This window comes from Typopeltis vanoorti, chromosome 2 (assembly GCF_054136105.1).
Source record: "Typopeltis vanoorti isolate ZY-2024b chromosome 2, IOZ_Tvanoo_1.0, whole genome shotgun sequence".
NCBI classification, from domain to species: domain Eukaryota; kingdom Metazoa; phylum Arthropoda; class Arachnida; order Uropygi; family Thelyphonidae; genus Typopeltis; species Typopeltis vanoorti.
The window spans coordinates 31914623-31937647 of NC_143550.1; the positions used below are offsets into that span (position 1 = coordinate 31914623).

Consider the following 23025-nt stretch of genomic DNA (forward strand, 5'->3'; position numbering starts at 1 on the left):
CCCGGGTTACTATTAATAATATATATATAAATATATATATATATTATTTTGTTGTGGGGAGAGGGGGGGGGAAGAAGGGGAAGGGTATCCTTATGTGGAAACTGGGGCAAGGGTTTACGGGGTGTGGACCGTTTCGGTCATCGTCTGACCATCGTCGTAACTTTGTGGGAATGACTGTAGGGCTATGTCAATTGACATAACTTTGTGGGAATGACTGTAGGGCTATGTCAATTGACATAGCCCTACAGTCATTCCCACAAAGTTCCGACAATGGTCAGACGATGACCGAAACGGTCCACACCCCGTAAACCCTTGCCCCAGTTTCCACATAAGGATACCCTTCCCCTTCTTTCCACCCCCCTCTCCCCACAACAAAATAATATATATATATATTTATATATATATTATTAATAGTAACCCAGTTTCCCAAACTTATTTCCCGTGTCCCATGTACATCCCCATGTTCTTCCCCCCCCCCCCTTCCACAAGAGCTTGGATTTAGAAGGCATCTTTAAATCAAAATCAAGGTATGTACATAATTTTTCAACATTTTTTATTCTGCCATAATTGCCTTCTACACTTGCCCGTAATGTCCTAAATTATATATATATATACCCCTTTTGAGTTATGTTAGCCAATGTATTAAATATAAGGGACATTCCTAAACAAAAACAGGCTAAAATAGCCGTTAATTATATTAGTAGTTATTTATTATTTGTAGATGTATATTTTCTCCATTAAACATCTACATGAGTGATAATCAATGTCTAAGCAACAATCAACTCATTTTTTATGTTATTCTTTATAAATTTATAAGCAAAGTTATTTATAAGATTTGAAAGATTTGAAAAAAAAAAGTCAAATGATTTGAGAGTGCCAATGTATGGAGATCTGATGATAAGAGGTGTGGTGAGTGAAAAGGTGCACAAGGACTGTTTTCCGGGTGGTAGAATGAGCATGGTGGTTGAAGCATTGATAAGAGGAGGAAGCAAGCAATAGAGTTGGTAGTGGGAGTTAACACGAATGATCTGATGGTTAACAAGAAAAATATAAGGAGGGATATCATAAGGCTGTTAAGGAGAGTGAAAGATAATAGAGTGGTATGTAAGGTGGTCAGCATATTGCCCAGGTATGGCACTGATGAGTTGAGAAAATGAGTAAAGATTTTGAATGGTATGCTAGCAGAGTTGTGTGAGGAGAAAGGAGTTCATTTTGTGAATGCATGGGATGAGTTTGAGGGGTAGATAAAGCTGTATAAAAGAGATGAGATACATTTGAAAAGATTTGGTGTGAGTCAGTTGAAGAAACTGTTGCTGCAAATGAGAATGACTGAAGTGAATGTAAGACCTGAGGAAGCAAGAGGTGTTGTGGAAGAGCAGGAGAGTAAGTTACAAAGGTGTGAATGGAGAGGTTAGTGGTGCGGGTGAAGAAAATAAGAGAGAAGGAACACAGAGTGACAGAAAAACAAGGGGAGATCAGAGTGGACAGGGGACATTGCAATTAATGCAAACTCAGGTGGCAGCTTACAGCGATATTATGGAATGAACAATTGCATGGGAAGGAAATCAATGCTGCTTAGTTTCTACTTGAGAAGTATCTGGCAGAAGCAATGACTGAGTGTATTCCAAAGGTCAGCAGATTAAATAAGGTTGGTGTAAAATGGATAAACTTCAAAAGAAATAGTGGAATCTTACTTGAGGTGATATCTGTCTTAGATTAGATTGATCTTTATAGAGAGAGAGATGAAGACAACATACAGAAAGAATTATTATTATTATTATTACGGGTATCTCCATGGAGTCAGTAGACTCATCGCGGGAGACCCAAACTAGCAAAACAATATCTGTCATATCTCTTCTTGAAATCATTTACAGATGATGAGCTCACAACTAAGTCAGGCAATGAATTCCACTCATTCACCACCCTCCAGGCAAAAAACCTTGTTCTGACACCTTTGTTAACCACACTCTTCTTTAATTTCCAGGGATGACCTCTTGTTCTTCCATCACTATCACACAGCTGAAACATTTCCCCTGCATCAATCCTATAAAAACCTTTCAGTAATTTGAATGTTTCTATCATATCCCCTCTTCTTCGCCTATCAACCAATCTCTGCAATCCACAAGCTCTCAATCTATCAATGTAGGGAGCGTTTTTTATATCACTCACCAACTTGGTCGCTCTTCTTTGAACCCCCTCCACAGCCTCCTCATCTCCAAGGAATCCAGGTGACCAGACCTGAGCACAGTAATCCAAAAATGTGGAAATATCAACACTTTATAAAGGGGAATAATAACCTCTTTATCTTTGGATGTCAGTGTGTTTCTCAACAACCAAGTAATCCTATGTGCAATCTTGGACACCTTAGCAATGTGTTCTTAGCAAGGAATGAGAGAAGGAAGATTCCCCAGAGCGATACGGAGATATTGACCTCAAGGGAGAAGGAACACAGGATGGCCATTGAAAAGATGGGAAGGGTCTGCAATAGGTCAATTACTGGAAAGGAAGAAGCAGAAGAAGGAGAAGTGTAAAATGGATGATGGAAGAAGTGAACCATGCCACATGGAAGAAAAAGGCATTGCAGAGGCAGTACAAGTTGATGGAGATAATTAGTTAGATGAGAAGTACAAAGAGCAAACAAGGAAGGTGTCTCACTTAGTAAGGATTGCAAAAGTGTGATGTCAGCAGCAGTTAGAAAATGATGCTAAAAGAAATCCTAGGGAGTTTTTTGAATATGTGGCCAGTAGAAGGAAGAATGATTATAATTATAGGAGGATGATATTGGTCAGTGATAATAGGAGAATGATAAACACAGAGGAGGATATAACAGAGGTGTTTAATGAGCAGTTCATTAAGGAATTTCATCCTTGTGATTGTAATATAATTCAGAACTTGAGAGAACAGGGAATGGGGGGGGGGGGAACAATCATGGTGAGTGAGCAGGAGGTATATGCGGAATTGAGTAAATGCTGCCCAACTTAAGAGAAGTGGGAATTATTATTATTATTATAATTAACATCTGACCTCCATGGAGTCAAAGACTCATCGTGGGAGGTACAGATTATTGCACACAATGCTCATCCAACTACACTTTAAACTGATTCCATGTGTCTACATTTACAACACACTCAAGCAATGCATTCCACTCTACAACCACTCTCTATGGAAAGAATCTACTGCTCACATCCTCTTTATATAGTTTCCAGTGATGACCTCTTGTTCTATCCTCCTTCTCCCATGCTATGAAAAATCATTTCCATGTGAACCTGATAACAAAATCTGACTAGCTTATATGTCTCAATCATATCCCCCCCCCTCTCTCTCTCTCTTCTTCATATTCATGAGGCTCTGCACATTACATTCTTATAATCTGTCCTCGTACTCCACATTCTGAAGACCACTGACCACCTCTGTGAATTTTATGGCCCCTTTCCAACATATACTCATCATCATGAAAACCCAGTGACCAAATCTGTGCACAATAATCCATATGAGGCCTGATCAAGGTCTTATACAATGGCATCATATTTCTGTTTGTCAGGGTACTCCACATCATTGCCATTAACCAATGTGATGTCTTCACAACTAGTGCAATGTGGCCTATGAATTTCAGGTCCTTGTCCACCATTGCTGCCAGATCTCGCAGCTCCTCTATTTCCTGTAAAGTTTCCCTGGCAAGTATATATTTCACATGCCATTATTACTTACCAATTTTCTCAAAACCTTACACTTTGCAACATTGAACTGACAGTTCCATTTACCAGTCCTCTTGTAAGGTCATAACATCCGCTTGACTCTACACTCTTGACCTTTCCCTAGTTTTGCATCATCTGCAAACAGCTGGATATCACTAGTTAAACCCATCTCAATATCATTAACATGAAAATTGAACAACAATGGCCCCAAAGCTGACCCCTGCGGTACACCATTAGTGACCTTTCTCTTTCAGGATACTGTACCCCCATATACAACTTTCTGATACCTATCTGACAACCAGTCACTGACCCAACTCAGAAGTCTGTTATCCAACCCCATCTGTTTCAATTTATTTACCAGCTTGTCATGTGACAGTCTATCAAAAGCTTTTGCAAAATCCAAATACACTACTGTGTATGCATCTCCCCTGTCCATTCTTTTTCACCTTGTTATAGTACATAAATAAGTTAGAGAAACATGATCTCCCCTTAACAAACCATGCTGATAACCACAGAGAATACTGCTGTTATAAACCAATTTCTGTATACTACTTCTTAACAATCTCTCCAGTATCTTCACCACAACTCCAGATATACAGAATGGCCTATAATTTGAAGCTACAGCCTTATCTCCACCTTTATACAGTGGAACAATTTTACCCTCCTTCTACTCCCTTGGAACCTTTAATGTTGCAAGACTTATTAAACAGGCATGACAATGTGACTGCCAATTCCCAGGAAGATTCCCTTATGATGCCTGGTGATATATCATCAAATCTTATTGACATCAAGTTTATTTATTTCCTCAAATACCTCCTGCTCACTCACAATTAAGCCATCCTCCCCATGTCTTCTACACTTAAGTTCCTCATAATTCCACTCTAATCAGGATGAAACACCCTTATAAATTGATCACAGAATATCTCAACAGTGTCTTCTGCAGCAGTTATTATTCTACCACTTTCATCCATTAAGATCATCTTACCACGATCATTCTTCCTTCTACTTGCCACATAGCTAAAAAACTCTCTCTAGGGTTTTTCTTTGCCTGATTTGTCAATTTCTACTCATACTGCACTTTTGTTTTCCTTACTGAGTCATTCTCCTGGCTTGTGCTTTATACTCTTATAAAGCACAAGCCAGGTGTAACTGATTATTATGATTATTCATCTTGTACTTCTTCCAACGTGCCATCTTTTTCCAGATTTCATGCTTAAGATCAATATTCATCCATTTTACACCTACCTTATTCAGACTTTTGGTCTTGAGAATATATTCACACATTGATGGTGATATGTGTTTCTTTGTCCATTCACATGCAGCATTTATTTCCTCACTGCTCAAATCCTCATTCCATGTTATAGCTCCAAACTGTCTCCTAAACTTGTCATAATCACCAGCCTTATAATTCCACATATAGCCTTTCCTCACAAAAGTCTTCATATGTAATGTGGAGATCACATTACATATGAAGTGATGAAAATGATCAGATCTAGAACTCTTGATCCTCATGTGCTCTCCTTCATGTACTGCCTGAGATAGTTATCTCTCAAGAAATTCGTTTTCCTTTTTCATTCCAATTTATACTACTATAGTTAAAATCACCCACAATAATTACCTTTCCTTTGTTGACTAATCCAAATTGTTTATACATTTCTTCATCGCCATCCTCCACATTCCCAGGACTATAGCAACATCAAACTAAATGTCTTCCTGTAAACCTCCAAATTACACCACACTGCCTCATAACCACTGCCACCATTTCCCTCTTTTATGTCTACCTTATGAGGACATTATTCCCATGTTATCATTATCAGCACTCCTCCTCCCTTCTTGCCTTTTCTGTCCTCACGAAAAATACTATCTTTCCATTTCTATTCCCTTTACGATACCATCTTCATATAACCATGTTTCACTCATTCCAAATATTTTGGGGCAAATAAACTCAATCACTGCAACAGTTTCATCCCCCCCCCCCTTATTTCTGATATTTCTGGCATTTGCAAACAAACACAGCAGTTCAATTTTAGGTCTATAATTAGTCCTATCCAAGCCACTTGTTGGTTGTAGTTTCCCAACCATACCTGTCAAATCACTTTTTTTTTTTTTTTCATTTTACACAAATTACAGACTCTACAACTGTGTTATAAATAATTATCTTAATTTCCTCCATAGAGGCCTGAATAATATTAATAATAATAATACGCTATTTAAAATTCTCGTAGACAAGCTTATACGTTGGTTATGCATTACTAAATCACTTAAGGAATTGACAACCTATATAAGAATATAAATTAAACTTTTAATTTAAAATTTAAAATTAAATTTGAACTTGCTATGGTGTATTATTGTAGCTTTCTTCCACCGTATTCTGTGGAAGAAGGCTCTGGATACACGCCACAGAATACGGTGGAAGAAAGTGACAATAATACACCGTAGTAAGTTCAAATTCGAAAGACTATTCATGGAATCAGCCTCAGCCCTAAGAAAGTCTCCAAACCTCAACAAATCTGGTTGCATGAGACTGCTCCAAATTTGGGAGGCTTACATTAGCAGACCTTCAGCCCAACGGCCAAGAACACCTACATAGCCCACTAGGGGGCACCATCAGGACTTTTAGGAGATCAATAGCTTCCTCACTTCATTCTCAGTTACTGTGTCGTAGTGCCTATGTGCACATGCCTTTTTTGTAAGTTCCTTTTGAAGATGGCAATGTGATGTTGTCGAAATATCGGAAATATTTATTAAAGTGTTATTTAATTTATATTCTTATATACGTTGTCAATTCCTTAAGTGATTTAGTAAAACACTATTCAAAAATGCTTTTCTTAGCAAAGCTCAAAAATACTGCTGCATTCACTTGCGACATATCTAAATTGTTTGGGGTTGCTTCTCGGTATATAATATTTTATAATAATTAGCATACACCTTGCACATGAAAAAAGTTTAAACATGTTCACGTCAGGGCGATTATAACTCCAATGGTAAACAACACACCCTCCCCAACAGCTGCTATACTGCAGATGCAAGAAAAACAAGTAATTTTATTTAATGTTGAAATATTGGAAATATTTATTAAAGTGTTATTTAATTTATATTCTTATATACGTTGTCAATTCCTTAAGTGATTTAGTAATAAGTAAGTAATAGTAAATAATTTTATTGTATCACTGAATAAGGTGCAGAGATGTTTGCAGCCTGTGTAATATATTTCTCAACAAATAGTGCAATTAGAGAGAACTGGGATAAAAAATGGCACAAACTAATAAATGACAGGTCCCCTCCCACAGAAACTATGCAGTATAGACTTGAACAAAATCATATGTTGCACCAGCAAATACAGTATCTAAATCAAAACTATTGTCCAATTTTTTAATTACATGAAATAAGTGTTTGTTTGATTGCATTTAAAATTTTCAATCATTAAGACAGATCACAAAGGTTAATTTCAAATAAAATTCTACCACAGATTGAAACATGCCATAAAATGTGTGTGTGTGTGTGTGTGTGTGTGTGTGTGTGTGTGTGTGTGAGTCCACCCGCCAGAGCAACGTGGAAGTGGCACACAAACAAGCAGCAATAAAATTGTGTTGAAACTTTCTGTGAGTTTAGCCCACCCATGTGACGTGGAAGCAGTACACAAACGGTAATGAAAAGTTTTGTTGGAATGATAAATGAGCAAAACACCATTCCATCATGAATGTTTTTAAAACTAAGAAATATATAGTGAATGTTGTTATGGCAATTTCAGATATTATGGTTTCAGTTGAAGAGAATTAACATTTCAACTCAACAATTGTTGGCTTGCCTTTGTCGTTGGGTAATGCCATCTTTTGTTAATACCTCACCAATCATATACATGTCTTCATAGCTGCTCTATCCCTACTGGTCTACCATTGCTGTCTGTTTTGCGCTCTGTTTCTCATCACTTCTCATTAGTCAATCATGAAGAAGTGTTCGTTACGGATCTCAAGCCTTGTAAATTACTGGTAATTTTTTCTTCAAATAATGGGTAACAAGATGACACTATTTGGGTAGATGACTTTGACGATGAACACAAGGAACCGCTCTCGAGGCTGGGAGAAGTGATAGTGAATTGGAGATTCTTGGTACGTCATACCCATTTTCAGTTTTTTCCTGAAAAACTTTAGTTTCTGAAAATCCCCGCAACTATCTCACACCATGATTTTTTAGCTCTACGTTTGGAACAAAAAGTGCTAATTATATTATTACTATTATTATTATTATTATTAAACAAGACCTCATGAGGTCAAAGACTCATCTAGGAGGTCCTTTTATCTCACACACATCTCATCATATCGTGTCTTAAACACATTCAAACTCCTTGCAGACACCACACTCTCAGGCAAGGCATACCAATCACTCACAACTCTGCACGAAAAAAATCTGCCTCTCACTCCCCTACTCACACCCTCTTTATACAGTTTCCAGGGATGACCTCTGGTTCTCCCCTGATCTCCCACTATTCTCTGTAGAACTTCTCCACCATTGATCCTATAACAACCCCTTACCAACTTGTAGGTCTCTATCATATCTCCCCTCTTCCTTCTCTCCACTAGACTCTGCAAATTACATCTTTTCAATCTTTCCTCATACTCGACATTCCAGAGGTCAGAAACTACCTTAGTCAGTCGCCTTTGAACCCTTTCCAACATCTCTTCATCCTTCTGAAAACCAGGTGGCCAAATCTGGGCACAATAGTCCATGTGTGGCCTAATCAAAGCCTTATACAATTGAACAAGAATCTCCCTAATTCTACACATCAGTGTCCTCTGCATCATACCCAGAAGTCTTTGTGTTGTCTTCACAATTTTCGCGATGTGTCCCCTAAATTTTAGATCCTTATCCACTATCACCTCCAGATCTCTTATTTCCTCTACTTCCAACAATATATTCTCACCAAGCAGAAATTCTGCATCCCATTTTTGTTTTCCAAATTTTAAAACCTTACATTTTGCAAAATTGAACTCACATCCCCATTTGCTTGCCCAATCATTCAATTTATTCAAATCTTCTTGCAAGGGCACAACATCTTCACTACTCTTTATGGTTCGTCCCAACTTTGCATCATCTGCAAACAACTGAATATCTCCATCCAAATCTTCGCCAATATCATTAATATACAAGTTAAATAGTAATGGCCCTAAAACAGATCCCTGAGGCACTCCACTAGTGACTTTCCTTTTCCTGGATATTGCACCTCCATACACAACTTGTTGATACCTATCAGATAGCCAGTCTCCAATCCAATGCATTAATCTAATATCCAACCACATCTGCTCTAGTTTGACTGTCAACTTATCATGAGGTACTCTATCAAAAGCCTTTGCAAAATCCAAGTATATTACTGTGTATCCTTCTCCTCTGTCCAAGGAAGCAGTCACTTTATTGTAATAAGTAAGTAGATTACTAAAACATGACCTCCCTTTAGCAAATCCATGCTGTCCATCAAAGATTATACCATTGTTGTCAACCCAACTCTGGATCCTAGTTCTCACAAGCTTCTCCAACAACTTAACCACAACACCTGACATACAGATAGGCCTATAGTTTGATGCTTGAGTTTGATCACCTCCTTTATGAAGTGGCACAATCTTGCCCTCCTTCCACACTTTAGGGACTTGACCAAGTGCAAGACTCGTATTAAAAAAATATGTCAAGGCAGGTGTCAACTCTCTGGCACATTCCTTCAGAATACGCGGTGATATATTATCAAGTCCCACAGCCTTATTTACATCTAGTTTACTCAACTCCCCAAACACCTCTTGCTCACTTACAGTCAGTCTCTCCTCCCCATCATCAACTGCCCTTAATCTCTCCATGAAGTCACATTCACAAGATTGAAAGATCTTTATGAACTGCTCATTAAGTATCTCCACCACACATTCTACAACAGCTCTCTTTATACCATTTCCTCCAATCAATGTCATCCTTCCATAATCATTCTTTCTTTTGCTGGCTACATATCGAAAGAACTCCCTAGGATTCTTTTTGGCTTCATTAGCTAACTGCTGTTCATACCTCTCTTTAGCTACTCTCACCAACCAAGTCACCCTCCTTGCCTGGTCTTTGTAGACCTCATGAAATTGGTTACTTCCACTTCTCTTATGCTGCCTCCACAATGCCCTTTTTCTCTGTATTGCATGCTTAATCTCTTTATTCATCCATCTCACACCTATCTTATTTAACCTTCTCACCCATTTTATACATTTAGACATTGCATCTACTAAATATTTTTTGAAAATCCCCCAAGCTGCATTGATCTCTTTTCCAGCTAACAATTCATTCCATGCTACACCTGCAAGCTGTCTCCTGAGCTCTTCATAATCACCCCCCCCCCCCCTTGTAGTTCCACATATACCCTTTTTTCCACAGGGATCCTTGCACTGCTGGCAACCACCCAGGTAATCACCTCATGGTCACTTTCACCAACTGGTGGATGATTTGACACCTCATTGATAATTACATCCTCCGATGAGATGACCAAATCCAAGACCCTTAATCCTTGTGTGCCCTCTGTTACATACTGTCTGAGGTAGTTATCCCTCAAAAACTCAAGAAACTCATTTTCTTTACTTCCAGTTGCTATCTCTTCATTCCAGTCTATATTGCCATAATTAAAATCACCCATAATGATCACCCTTTTCTTATTTGCTTGGCTTATTTGACTATACATTTCACTATCACCACCATCCGCATTACCAGGTCTATAACAACATCCCACCAAGTATTTGATTCTATTCACCTCTATCTCACACCATACTGCCTCTAAACCACTGGCCCTATTTCCCTCTTGCATCTCTACTTTGTACGGACATAACTCTTTCTCTATCATCAACAGCACTCCCCCTCCCTTTTTACCCCTTCTATCCTCCCGAAACACATCATACCTTTCCATCTCTATTCCTGTCAGGATGTTGTCCTCATCTACCATGTCTCACTTATTCCGACAATCTCTGGGTGCACAGATGCAATTAATGCAACCATTTCATCTGCCTTGTTTCTTATACTTCTAGCATTGGTATATAAACACAACAACTCATTTCTGGATCTACAGCTAGTTCCACTGATACCACTCACTCAATGTGATCTCTCCATGCTGGACTGGGGCCGTTTCCCTTTCTGCTTCTTCATTTTAGAACCCTTTGCAATTCCATCTTTTTCCTCTTGATCCCTGATCATCCCATTACTTTCCTGCCTACACATGCTCTCACCTCCTCTTGGAGCATCCACCTTTCTCATGCTGTGTACCCCTGTCCACCCTGAGCCTCCCCGTTTCCCTGCTCCTCTTGCACACCCATTCTCTCATTTTCTATACTCATACCACTCACCTCCCCATTCATTTCCACTTCTTCAATCTCCCCTGTCTTACTCTCCTGCTCTTCCACATCACTCCCCTCTCGATCTGATTCTTTCTCTGTATTCACTTCTCCACTTTCCAGCAGCAGTCTCTCCAAGCGACTCACATCATAAGCACTCAGATGCAGTCCATCGCTCCCATACAGCTCACTTCATCCCTCAAACTCATCCCACACATTAACAAACTGTACCTCCATCTCCTCACACATTTCAGCCAGAATATCATTCATAATCCTTGCTCTCTGCCTCATTTCACCACAATCATACCTAGGCAACACACTGACTACCCTTCCTGTCACACTATTCTCTTTTATCTTTCCAAGCAGTCTCCTGACATTCATTTTGACATACTCTTTGTTCTCTCTCAAATCATTTGTACAAATTAATACAATTAATTCTTTTGCTCGCTCCCGCCTCATATTCAATGCCTCAATCACTCTACTCATTTTACCGCCTGGAAAACATACCTTGTGCATTTTATCCTCTAGCACACCTTTAATAATGGAGTCGCCATACAACGCCACTCACTCATCTTTCGTTAACTCTTTCATGCCATCATGATTTATTTTAATAGTTTTGACCTGAATTCTCTTAATTTCATTCCGCATCCATTTCATTTCTTGCTTCATCCAATCCAATTCACCTTCCAAACCTCGCGACACATTCTCTCTATCATTAAATCTTTCTAACTTTCTAACTCTCAACCCCCTCTTCTCACTTTCCCTCTCATTCATCCTTCTTTGTTTCCGTACTTTCGGTCCAACATACGTCCAACTTTCACTATCATTCTTCTCACTTTTACTGTCATTCATCTTTCTTTGGTTCAGTACTTTTGTTCCAACATGCGTCCAACTTTCGCCATCATTCATTCTTTCGATTTTTTTTACTTGCGATTTCTGCATCACGCCATTTCTACTTTCATTCGTTCTCTCAATTTCGTTTCTTTCCACCTCACTTTCGTCCCTTTTAACATCCGTTACGGTTGTCAAATCGCTCTTTTTCTTTTTTCCTGATTTTTTAACATTTTTTCGCCTCTCTTTCTCACCATCCTCTTTCAAACGTGCACTTGCGACACAATCTTTACTAGAACTTTCTGTCATCAATTTCATATTAGCATTCATCAATTCCTCGTTCAGGTCACACTTCGCACACACCCTTCTTCCATCCGCACTAAACATCCACAAATCATTTATGTATTCGAAGGAATACATATAACAGACCTCACACTTAACGAAACGACTGAAATCTAAATTAAAATCATGGAATGACAATGCTGCCGCCATTTTTTTTTTTTTTTTTCTCTGCAGGTTACTAGGTCTAATAATAACGATTTCATATTTAGTTTGGGCAAGGGAAAAACCCCACACTAATAATATCGGTAGTGTACAACGTTTACAGCCGCTCTTACTTAAACAATTACGCATATATACTTAATTATTCCTAGTAAAACTTATCTGAATCAGGAGCTCTTCAAATCACGTCCGTACTACAGCATGTGATGGAGGAGTGCCCTCCTCCATCACATGCTGTGGTACGGATGCAATTACGGTATTTCTTATTGTTGTAGATTGGGTTATGAGAAATGCCATGAAAAACACAAAAGGAATACAGTGGAATTTAATAGAACAGCTACATGACCTGGGTTTTCCAGATGATATATCTTTACCAGCACATACACAACAAAAACGCATAAAGACAAAAAGACAAAAGCAATAAAACTCAATGAAGAAGCCTTGACTGTTGGATTAAGAATAAATAACATGAAAACAAAAATTATGAAAATAAATAATAAACAGAAAGAAGACATAGTACTGGATGGTGAAGTTTTAGAAACAGTGGAGAACTATAATTACCTAGGATCAATAATAAATAAACAGGGAGGAGCAGCAGAAGATATAATATAAGATACAGAGAGCACATATAATTTTTAACATGGCTGGGAAAATATGGAGATCAGCGCAAATAGGTTTACAAAACAAAATCAGGTTATTTAATACAAATATCAAATCAGAAACATGGACAACAATAAAACCAATTAGAAAAAACTGCAAAGCTTTGTAAATAAATATTTAAGAAGAATTCTTCAAGTAAAATTGCCAGAAAAGATATCCAATAAAGAGTAATGGAAAAAAACTAAACAAACAAAAACCAATAATGTATGACATCAATCAGAGAAAATGGAGATGGATATAGCATGTACTAAGAAAACAAGAAAAAGACAAAGTCATTACAGTGCAATTCACAAGAAAAGAGGTAGACCAAAGGTGAGCTGGCAGAGAGGAGTAGAAGAAGACCTCAGAAAGATTGGAAAGATCTGAACATAGATAAAGAGATAAGCACAAAACAGAGTCAGATGGAGATCCATGGTTAAGACTCTATGCAACCAATGGAACGAAGTGGAATAAGTAAGTAAGTAAAGACATGTGCAGTTAAACCTTACTGGTTACTAAGCCATACTAAAGAGAAAATCATTCATTTTAGAAATTATGGACTTTACAACAGTGTTATAAATAACCCTTTTAATATCCCGACGTTTTGAGCATCATAATGAGGTCATCATCTGAAGCATATACAAATATACAGGACAAGCTAAGTTACATTACATACAGTAAGCTAGAGAAACAATGAATTGATCACAAGTTATTCTACTGGCATGACCTCTAGTGAAAAAAAAAAATATATTTATAAACTACATCAAGCTAAATTATATTTATGATAACATGAATAAACATTCTTTCTTACAGATAGTTTTCTTTCAGTAACAATGATGTCCTATTTTTAGCATTAGAATTGTTATTTTTGATTTAGGATCCTGGATTCTCTACAGTACTGTTTATAGTTGCTCTTAGAGAGGAAGGTTCCGTGGGTCAAATATATGCCTTCCATATGTTTGAGATTTTTAGACCATCATTATTGTTCAGATTGGGGTGGTTGGTAATAATCTCACAGGCTTCCTTAAATTTATGTTCATACCATGTTTTGGTGTGATGTAGACAACTAGTGCTTTGCCAGTCAATTCTTTGTAAGGTGTTCAGGGCATGATCAGAAAGGCCAGCTTCACCATAATTATTATATTTAATGTGTTGTTTATGTTCTTTTTGACTGATAGGAATTGTGCATCCTGTTTCTCCTATATATGGTATGTTACAGGTGCAATAAATATGATATACTCCAGGGTGGGCCAGCGTAGGGAATGGGTCTTTGAATGAGTTGAGTAAGCTTTTTAATTTTGTAGGAGGTTTAAAGGTGGTTTTGAGGTTGTATTTTTGCAGTATTCTGTTTATTTTATCTGATGTCCCTTTAATGTAAGGGATGGTTATAGTTTTATTGTAGTCTGGTTTGTCTTTGTTTTTTATTGAGGTCTTGTAGAGAATTTTGTTAATAGTGTTTTGGCTGTACCCATTTTTTTGAAAAATATTGCTGATAACTTTAAATTCGTCTTTCAGTGTGTTAATGACACCTAGTTTTTGTGTTGGGTGGTGGTAGGAGTTTATGTGTATATATTGGCCAGTATGCGTCGGTTTCCGGTAAACAGTGAAGGAAAGATTGCCAGAAAGAAGACGTGTGACAAGTGTATCTGGAAACGGAAGTGTGTTCTGTTATTCAATCCCAATTGTGAACTGTATGCATTTGTGTTGTTTGTTTAGGTGGCTGAGGAATGTGTCTAGTGCCTGGCGGCCATGGGACCAGATCGCGAAAACATCGTTAATGTATCTAAACCAGACTTTGGGTTTTAAAGGAGAGGAACCTATAGCAAGTTGCTCAAAATGTTCCATATAAAAATTGGCAATGGGGGGGGGCTAATGGTGAGCCCATGGCTGTGCCTTCTTTTTGTAGGTAGAAAACGTTTTGCCATACAAAATAACCAGAACGCAATACATGTGCAAAGAGCACATTGATATCTGGAGGGAATTTGTTCTGTAAAAGAAGGTTTGTGTCATTGATTGGGACATTCATAAAGAGGGCAGAGATGTTAAAACTGACTAATAAATCATCTTTTTCTAATGTAATGTCTTTGATGATGTTTATGAAGTGTTGTGTGTTTTTGATGTAGGAGTGGGGGGAATGACCTACCAACTCCTTGATTGTTACTGCTAATTTTTTGGCTAAGTGATAATTCAGGCTATCTATCCCTTTAACTATAGGCCGTAGTGGTGTGTTTTCTTTGTGAATTTTCAGTAGCCCATAAATTCTTGGGGAACGAGCGTAGTGCGGAAATAGTTTTTTGACCATATCTTCGGGCCATGTGGTAATTGACTTAAGTAGTTTCTCTGTTTTCTTTTTTATTCCATTGGTTGAGTTGTAATTAACGAGTTGGTATGTGTTATTGTCCAAGACTAGCAGATTAATTTTTTTCTACATAAGTGGTTCAGTTTAAAATAATGGCGGCACTTCCTTTATCGGCTCTAGTTATTACAATGTTCGGATTTGACTTTAGTTTCACTGCTGTTAATTCGTGTTTTGTTAAGTTGCTTGTTATTGTTTTGTTATGATTTAAAATGTTGGCAGTTTCTAAATGTATTTTGTCTGCTATGTCATTTGGGATGAATCTTAAGCCTTTTTCTATGTTACAAATAAATTCAAGTTTGTTTATCCACCTGGGTGCTACGACAAAATTTAGACCTTTATTTATTACCAAGAGTTCATCTTTGTTTAAAGTGTGGTTGGATAGGTTAACTACGCTACTGTTACTACTGTTATTGGTGGCTCCTGTTGTTTCTTGCTTCTGGGTTGTTATCATTCACTGTGGAGAAATTTGAATATTGCCTTTGGTTTTGTCGATCTTTTAGTCTTTGAAATTTGGAAATTAGGTTTTCTTTCTTCATTTGAAGGATATGGTTTGACGTGTTGTCCGTAATCTTTTCCAGGATATCCAGATATCTGTGTTTAAGTAGCTTGAAAGTTTTGATTTTTCATTTTGTAGCTGGTTTTGAGTAATGGCTAAGTTCTTTCTGGTAGCTTGGATCTGTTCTCTTAGTAGCGCTTTCTCCATGAGGTGGTATATTCATTGCACCTTTGTTGAGGTGAATTTTCTCTTTAGTTTGATGCAATTCGGAATGATGTTGCTGTCCCTACACCATTTTAAAAAAGCCAGTCGATTATTCAAACTAGAAACATTAATCTTCAGCTTACCATATTGACTGCATTGCTTGTGGGTTGAATCTTCATGAATTATCATAATCCTTTCTTTTAGTGTTACACGGTGATCAGCATTCATTTTAGAAATTATGGACTTTACAACCGTGTTATAATAACATGAAAAGAGTTATTAGAGTTATTAGACGTAAAAGAGTTATTTATAACATGGTTGTAAAGTCCATAATTTCTAAAATGAATGCTGATCACCATGTAACACTAAAAGAAAGGAGAAAGAGAAAATCACTTTTCGTGTCATATGAAGAAATCTAGTGAAGTTACTCACTAACAGGAATCAAACCTTAATTTACATGGCATATGGAAGTCACTTATCGATCATGCAACATTTCAGACCTCAATTATTTAAACAATTACTTTAAAACAATGTGAAAAAGCTAATAAGAAAAAATTTTCTTTCTTATTAGCTCCATTTGTTGCCCTCCAGGGAATCAAAAGACTCATAGTCGGAGACCCATTCAACCAACGACATGTCTATCATAATGAGCTTTGAAGTTATTTACATTATTTGTATTCACAATGCACTCCAGCAATGCATTCCACTTTCCATACAGAAAAACTACTACTCACACACTTCTTTACCACATCTTTATACAGCTTCCAGGGATGGCCCTCTTTCTCCCATTCATAACATCCACTCTTTTTATAATTTAGAATTCCTTCTGTATTAATCTAATAAAATCCCTTAACAATCTTGAAGATCTCTATCAGATCCCTTCATTTCTTCCTACCCACCAACCTCTGTAATCCACATTCCCTAAAACGCTCTTCATAACCAACAACTCCAGAGTCCTGATATCACTTTGGTCATTAGTCTTTGGACCCTCTGTAGTATTTCCACATCACAATGAAAATCGGGTGACCAAATCTCAGCACAATAGTCCATATGTAGTCTGACCAATGCCTTATACAGAGGCACCACCACCTCCTCCTTATCACTACATGTCAATGTACTTTTTATCATAGCAGCAATATGGTGTACATTTGTGATGTGCCCTCAGAACTTCAGTCCACTGTCTAATATTACTTCAAGCTCCAGAATCCCATTCACTTTCTGAAGTATAGCTCAAGCAATACGGTACATAACCTTATATTTCTGTATCCTGAAGTGTAACACCTTGAATTATTAATATTAAAACTGCAACCCCACTCATCTGTCCCAGCTAAAAGCCTATTCGAATCTTCTTGCAGAGAATTAATATCAGCACTACTCCTGATAATTCTACCTAACTTTGCATTATCGGCAAACATTTGAAGATCTCCAATCAATCCACATGAAATATTATTAGCAAATAAGTTAAAGAGTAGGAATCCAAGATCAGAACTCTGAGGCACACCACTGGTCACCTTCCTTTTCTGAGACACTTCTCCTTCATACACAACTTGATGATATCTTTCAGAGAGCCTATTGCTGATCCAGAAAACCAATATACTATCCCTTCCTATGCTCTGAAGCTTGTGTACTAAGGTCACCTATTCTGAGACACTCCTCCATCTTAAATAAATTACTGGTAGCTTTCAGAGAGCCTATCTCCAATCCATCTAACCAATATACTATCTCTTCCTCTTCCTATACTCTGCAGCTTGTACACTAACTAAACATGTGGTAATCTATCAAATGCTTTTGCAAAGTCCAAGAATATCACTGTTTATCATTCTCCATTATCCAAAACATTTGTTACCTTATCATAAAACATAAGCAGGTTACTAAAAGAAGACCTGCCCTTCACAAACTGATGCTGACCATCATAGAGAATCTTATTTCTATCAACCCAATCCTGTGTTCTATTTCTAACGTTTTCAAAACACGTTGATCACAACTACAGATCTACAGACCAGTCTATAATTGGAGACTTCTGTTCTCAAACCATGCATGTGAAGAGGTATTATTTTGCCTTCTTTTCATTCCTTAGGACTTTTCCCACTGCAAGACTTTCATTAAATACTCAGGTGAATGGCATGGCTAACTCTTGTTTTTTTGCACATTCTTTAAAAATATGTGATGATATGTCACCATTTTCACAGCCTTATTAACATTTAACCCATGCAGCACTTGATATACCTCTGATTCTTACACCTTTAATTCTCCTAACCTTTGCCTCCATTCTACATGTTGCACAGTATCATTCACACAACTATGATTTACATGGTGAACTGTTCATTAAATAACTGCAATGGAGTAACTATTCACTATAGTTACTCTGCTACCATAACTATGCACCAACTTGCCATAATTATTATTCCTCTTGCTTGCCACACAGCAGAAAAATTTCCTTCGATTAGCTTTCACCTGACTGGCCATTCGTGCAAGTTTTTCCTTGATCGGAACCAACTTCAGGTGACTAAAAAAGATTTGGCATCCAATATTCATCCTATGTTGGATCTTGAAAGAAGAATTTCAGCTGTCCTGGATGACGAATTACTGGATATTGTTCTTCTTGTTTCTAAACAATCTTTAGTCCATTCTTATGAAAAACATTCCTGCAGACTTATGCAAAAATATGAATCTTTATACCATAAAGAAAAGAAAAAAATTACCTCTGAAAACACTCCTAAGAATAAATATATTGTTAATATTTCTGGATGACCTTTATCTGATGTTGAAACTATTGCATTTGCTAAAAGCCTTCATTTTGCTGTAGTACCTAAACGCATCCCTTATCTCAAATTTTTTGTATAACATCGAATGCAATCTGTTGGGACTTTCTAATAAACTACGATTTGAAGTTTCTGCCTCACTTTTTAAAAGCAAATTACTGCTGTGTAATTCATTGAGTGCTGATACCCGTGCACTAACCTCATTAAGAAAAAAATAGTAAAATATCTATTTCAAAAGCTGATAAAGGAAAAGCTGTTGTGGTCATGGATAAGGCTGACTATGAGAGAAAAGTAGACTACCTTTTGCAAGATACCTCCACCTATCAAGAAATCAATCATAACTCTACAAATTCACAAATTAAACAATTAAATAAGTTGCTTGATGAAGTTGTCAACTGGGATCAAAATACCATGGACAAGTTGTGCACTCATTTTGGAAGAACTCCTTGTTTATATGGCCTCCGAAAAATCCATAAAGAAGGTTATCCAGTAAGACCCATCGTGATTTGTATTGACTCTCCCACTTATCAAATTGCTAAATTTTAGTCAAGTTCATTAACTGCCCATACTGGACAATCCAGATCTTCCATCAAAAATTTGACACATTTTCTTGAACAAATCAGGATGTTCAAATCAAAGAGTCTGACACTTGTTAGTCAGTTTTGATATTGTTACTCGCTTTACCAATATTCCATTAGCTGATGCTGTCAACTTACTATATGATGATTACCCTCTGGATATTGCAAAGATTTTTGAATTTGTTATACATTCAGGATATTTCAGCTAGAAAAACAAGATCTATAAACAAGTTGAAGGTACTGCCATGGGTAGCCCTCTGTCTCCACCTTTGGCAAACTATTTTTTGAACCACCTGGAAGACACCTTGTTCTCATCCATTCATCCCCAACCTCTCTTTGGTTTTGTTATGTTGATGATTTCTTTGCTATTTAGCCACATGCTGAAGAGGAATTCACTACATTCCTACAAGAGATCAATAGCCTTCACCCATGCATTCAGTTCACCATGGAAAAAGAAAAGGCTGGTAGTTTATCATTCTTGGACATCCTCCTTACACGCACAGCCTCTGGTAATTTATGAACCAGTGTTATCGAAAACCTACCTTTACTGTCAGATACATTCATCAAAAGTCTGCTCATCACACCTCTCAAAAAATTGGTGTTATCAAGTCTTTAATTAATAGAGCACATAAAGTGTGCTCCTCTCCCTCAAGCTTACAACAAGAACTTTTCACTATAAAAAAGTTAATAGAATTTAATGGTTACAATCCTAATCAAATCCAGCAGATAATTGACTCCTATGTTCCAATACCTCAGGATTCTTCAACAGACTGCAGGGTTCCAATCCCTTATATTTCAGGCATCTCAGAACCTATTAGCAGAATTTTGAAGAAGTATCATCTCATTTCTACATATTTTCCTATCAACAAAATTTCTCACTTGTTGCCATCTACAAAAGACAAACTGGCAACTCTATCATTAGCCTGCGTTTACCAGATACTGTGCAAATGTAATTTAACATACTTTGGACAAACAGGCCGCTCTGTGGAAAAAAGATTGAAGGAACATCAGTATTATATCGAATACATGAAACCTCAAAAAGTCTGGTTTGGCACAACATAGTATTGACACAAAACACAATATCCAGTGGGATAAAGCTTGTCCACAGATGCAAGTTTAAATATGAATGCCTTTTCAAAGAAAGTTGCAAACCTTTTTACATTGCCCAAAATTGAATCGAAATGATTGTCTCTCTCTCTCCCCCAAAAGTTTGGGAGATTCTTATCTTATGTAACCATCAAAGAAATAGTTTTTAAGAATTATTTAATAATATTTTATTAATATTAATTTTCTAACACATGGCAACAATTTTAATTGGTAATCCACCAACTGTTTTGTACTTTGTATTCCATTCCTTTTAACTGTTTCTTCTACACTGATGATGTACTGTTAATTTCAGCACAAAATATTTGTACCTTCATTTCATTAAAGTTAATTGCTGTGGTTATCGTGTTAAGTTATTAATTATCATTAATATACAGGTAAAACAGTAATGGTCCTAAAACAGACTCCACAGGCACACTATAAATGACTTTCTTCTTCTGGAATATTGCTCCATCATACACAACTTGTGGATACCCATCAGACAACCATCCAATTTAATGCACTAGTCTAATATCCAACCCCATCAGGTCTAGTTTGACTATCAAATTGTCAAGCGGTAATCTATAAAAAGTGTTTGCAAAGTCTAAGTATACTGTGCAATTGCAAAACGAGAAGTAAGGAAAAAACAAAGAGAGAGATCGAATAATTTCATAACAGAACTAGAAAAGGATTTATTTAAGCCACAACCCAAAACCTATAAAGTAATAAAGTACATAAATAAAGAAATAAAACAAAAGATAAAAATACAAACAACAGATTTTGAAAAATAGGTGACCTATTTCCAAAATCTCTGGAGAGATGAGAACAATGAAATAAAATTTTATAAAACAAAGAATGACCTATTAGAAAATATCACAATGTTAGAACTAAAAAATACAATAAAGAAATAGAAAAATAGGAAAACACCAGGAGAAGACAATATAAATATGGAACTATACAAAAATGCAAGTGAAAAATTTAATGAACGACTTTTGAATTTTTTAATATGGTTTGGATGACTGGAAAAACTCCTAATTCTTGGAAAAAAAAGCACTGGTTATCCCAATCTATAAAAAAGGAAATAAAGAAGATTGCAATAACTATAGGGGAATTATTCTGCTGAATACAGGATATAAAATATATGCAGGAATATTAAAAGGGAAGCTAAGCAGTATTGTAGAAGACAAACTACTAGAAGAACAAAATGGTTTCCAAAAAGGCCGATCCTGCATAGATCCAATTTTTACTTTCAAATTTCAAAAAGAAACACATGTGGCCTTTATTCATTATGAAAAAAAGCTTTTGACAGAATTAGTACACAAAAATTGTTTAAAACATTAACTGATTTAAACATACTAAACCAAATTTTACAGTCCATTCAAGATATATATAAACAGGAAATAAGATAGCAGTTAAATTAGAACACATCTCAGAATGAAAAGATATATCAAGAGGAGATGACAAGGATGTACCCTCTCACCTCTGCTTTTCAATATATATATAAATAAAATAATAACAGTCTGGAAACAGTATAAACATTCAAATGACAACATTTGAATGTTGTCATTTGCCATGAGGTGTTTTTTTTTTAATTTTATTTTTCCTGAGTTTCATCTGTTTTGCATGCATGAAGTGTGAACTGCATGTTTAGGACACTAATGTAGACAAGTTTTTAATATATAATTTTCTATAAATAATTTATAACTTTTTTTGCCCATATTTACAATTTCTTTTTTTTATTTACAATGAGTAACAGTGTTGATAATCTACTGAATGTCCCATTTCTGCCAAAGCATTCATGAGCTGTATGATTATAGTTGAAGGAGGTTGAAATTTGTGTATAAATAAAGTGATTTATTTTTATAAGCAATTACTTTTTACAATTTCTGTGTACATTATATGGCTGTATTTAAAAATCATGTCAAAATTTAAATTATCTGTGTCTCTCCAATGATAGATAATCTCATCATGAAGCATAAACCCTTCCAAGTACTAACCACGCTCAAACTTGCTTAACTTTTTGCGAGCCATTAGTAGCAGAGGCTCTACCAATCGACCAACCTTTGTTGGCAAGTCCTACAATTAATTGCACTGGACCAACTAAGATGAGCACTGATGCACTATGCACTCTTAAAACTTTCATACATCAATAAAAATGCAATCATATGGTCAAATTGATGTGAATTTTGTAGTGCGGGTTGCATAAGCCTCACGACAGCACACCCAACCTAAATGAGTATGCAACGCCACTGATATACATATATAATCACTGAAATGTATGATACGGAAAATGTACAAAGAAAAATAATACTCTTACCTTTAACGTAATCTCAATGGTAAATACTGTAGTAAAAAAGTAGTCAAAGTAGTTCAAAATCTGCAATAAATATTAAATTAAATGTATATTTAATGATAAAGCAACATACATATACTCAGATAAGAGGAAACATATATTTATCTACCAGAAATTTGTATTAAATATTTAATCCAATTTGATCAAACTGTATGCTATTCCTCATAACAAGCTACTAAAAACA

At 36.5% G+C, this 23025-nt stretch overlaps 1 protein-coding gene across 1 annotated transcript in view; it reads right to left on the reverse strand.

Annotated features, from left to right (window-relative positions):
* LOC150108907 (muscle calcium channel subunit alpha-1-like) overlaps positions 1 to 23025 on the reverse strand; it is a 1617925-nt gene that overhangs the window by 756391 nt on the left and 838509 nt on the right. Inside the window, exon 23 of the mRNA XM_090414483.1 lies at positions 22806 to 22865. Within this exon, the coding sequence (XP_090270609.1) occupies positions 22806 to 22865 (60 nt within the window). The remainder of the gene's footprint in view (positions 1 to 22805; positions 22866 to 23025) is intronic.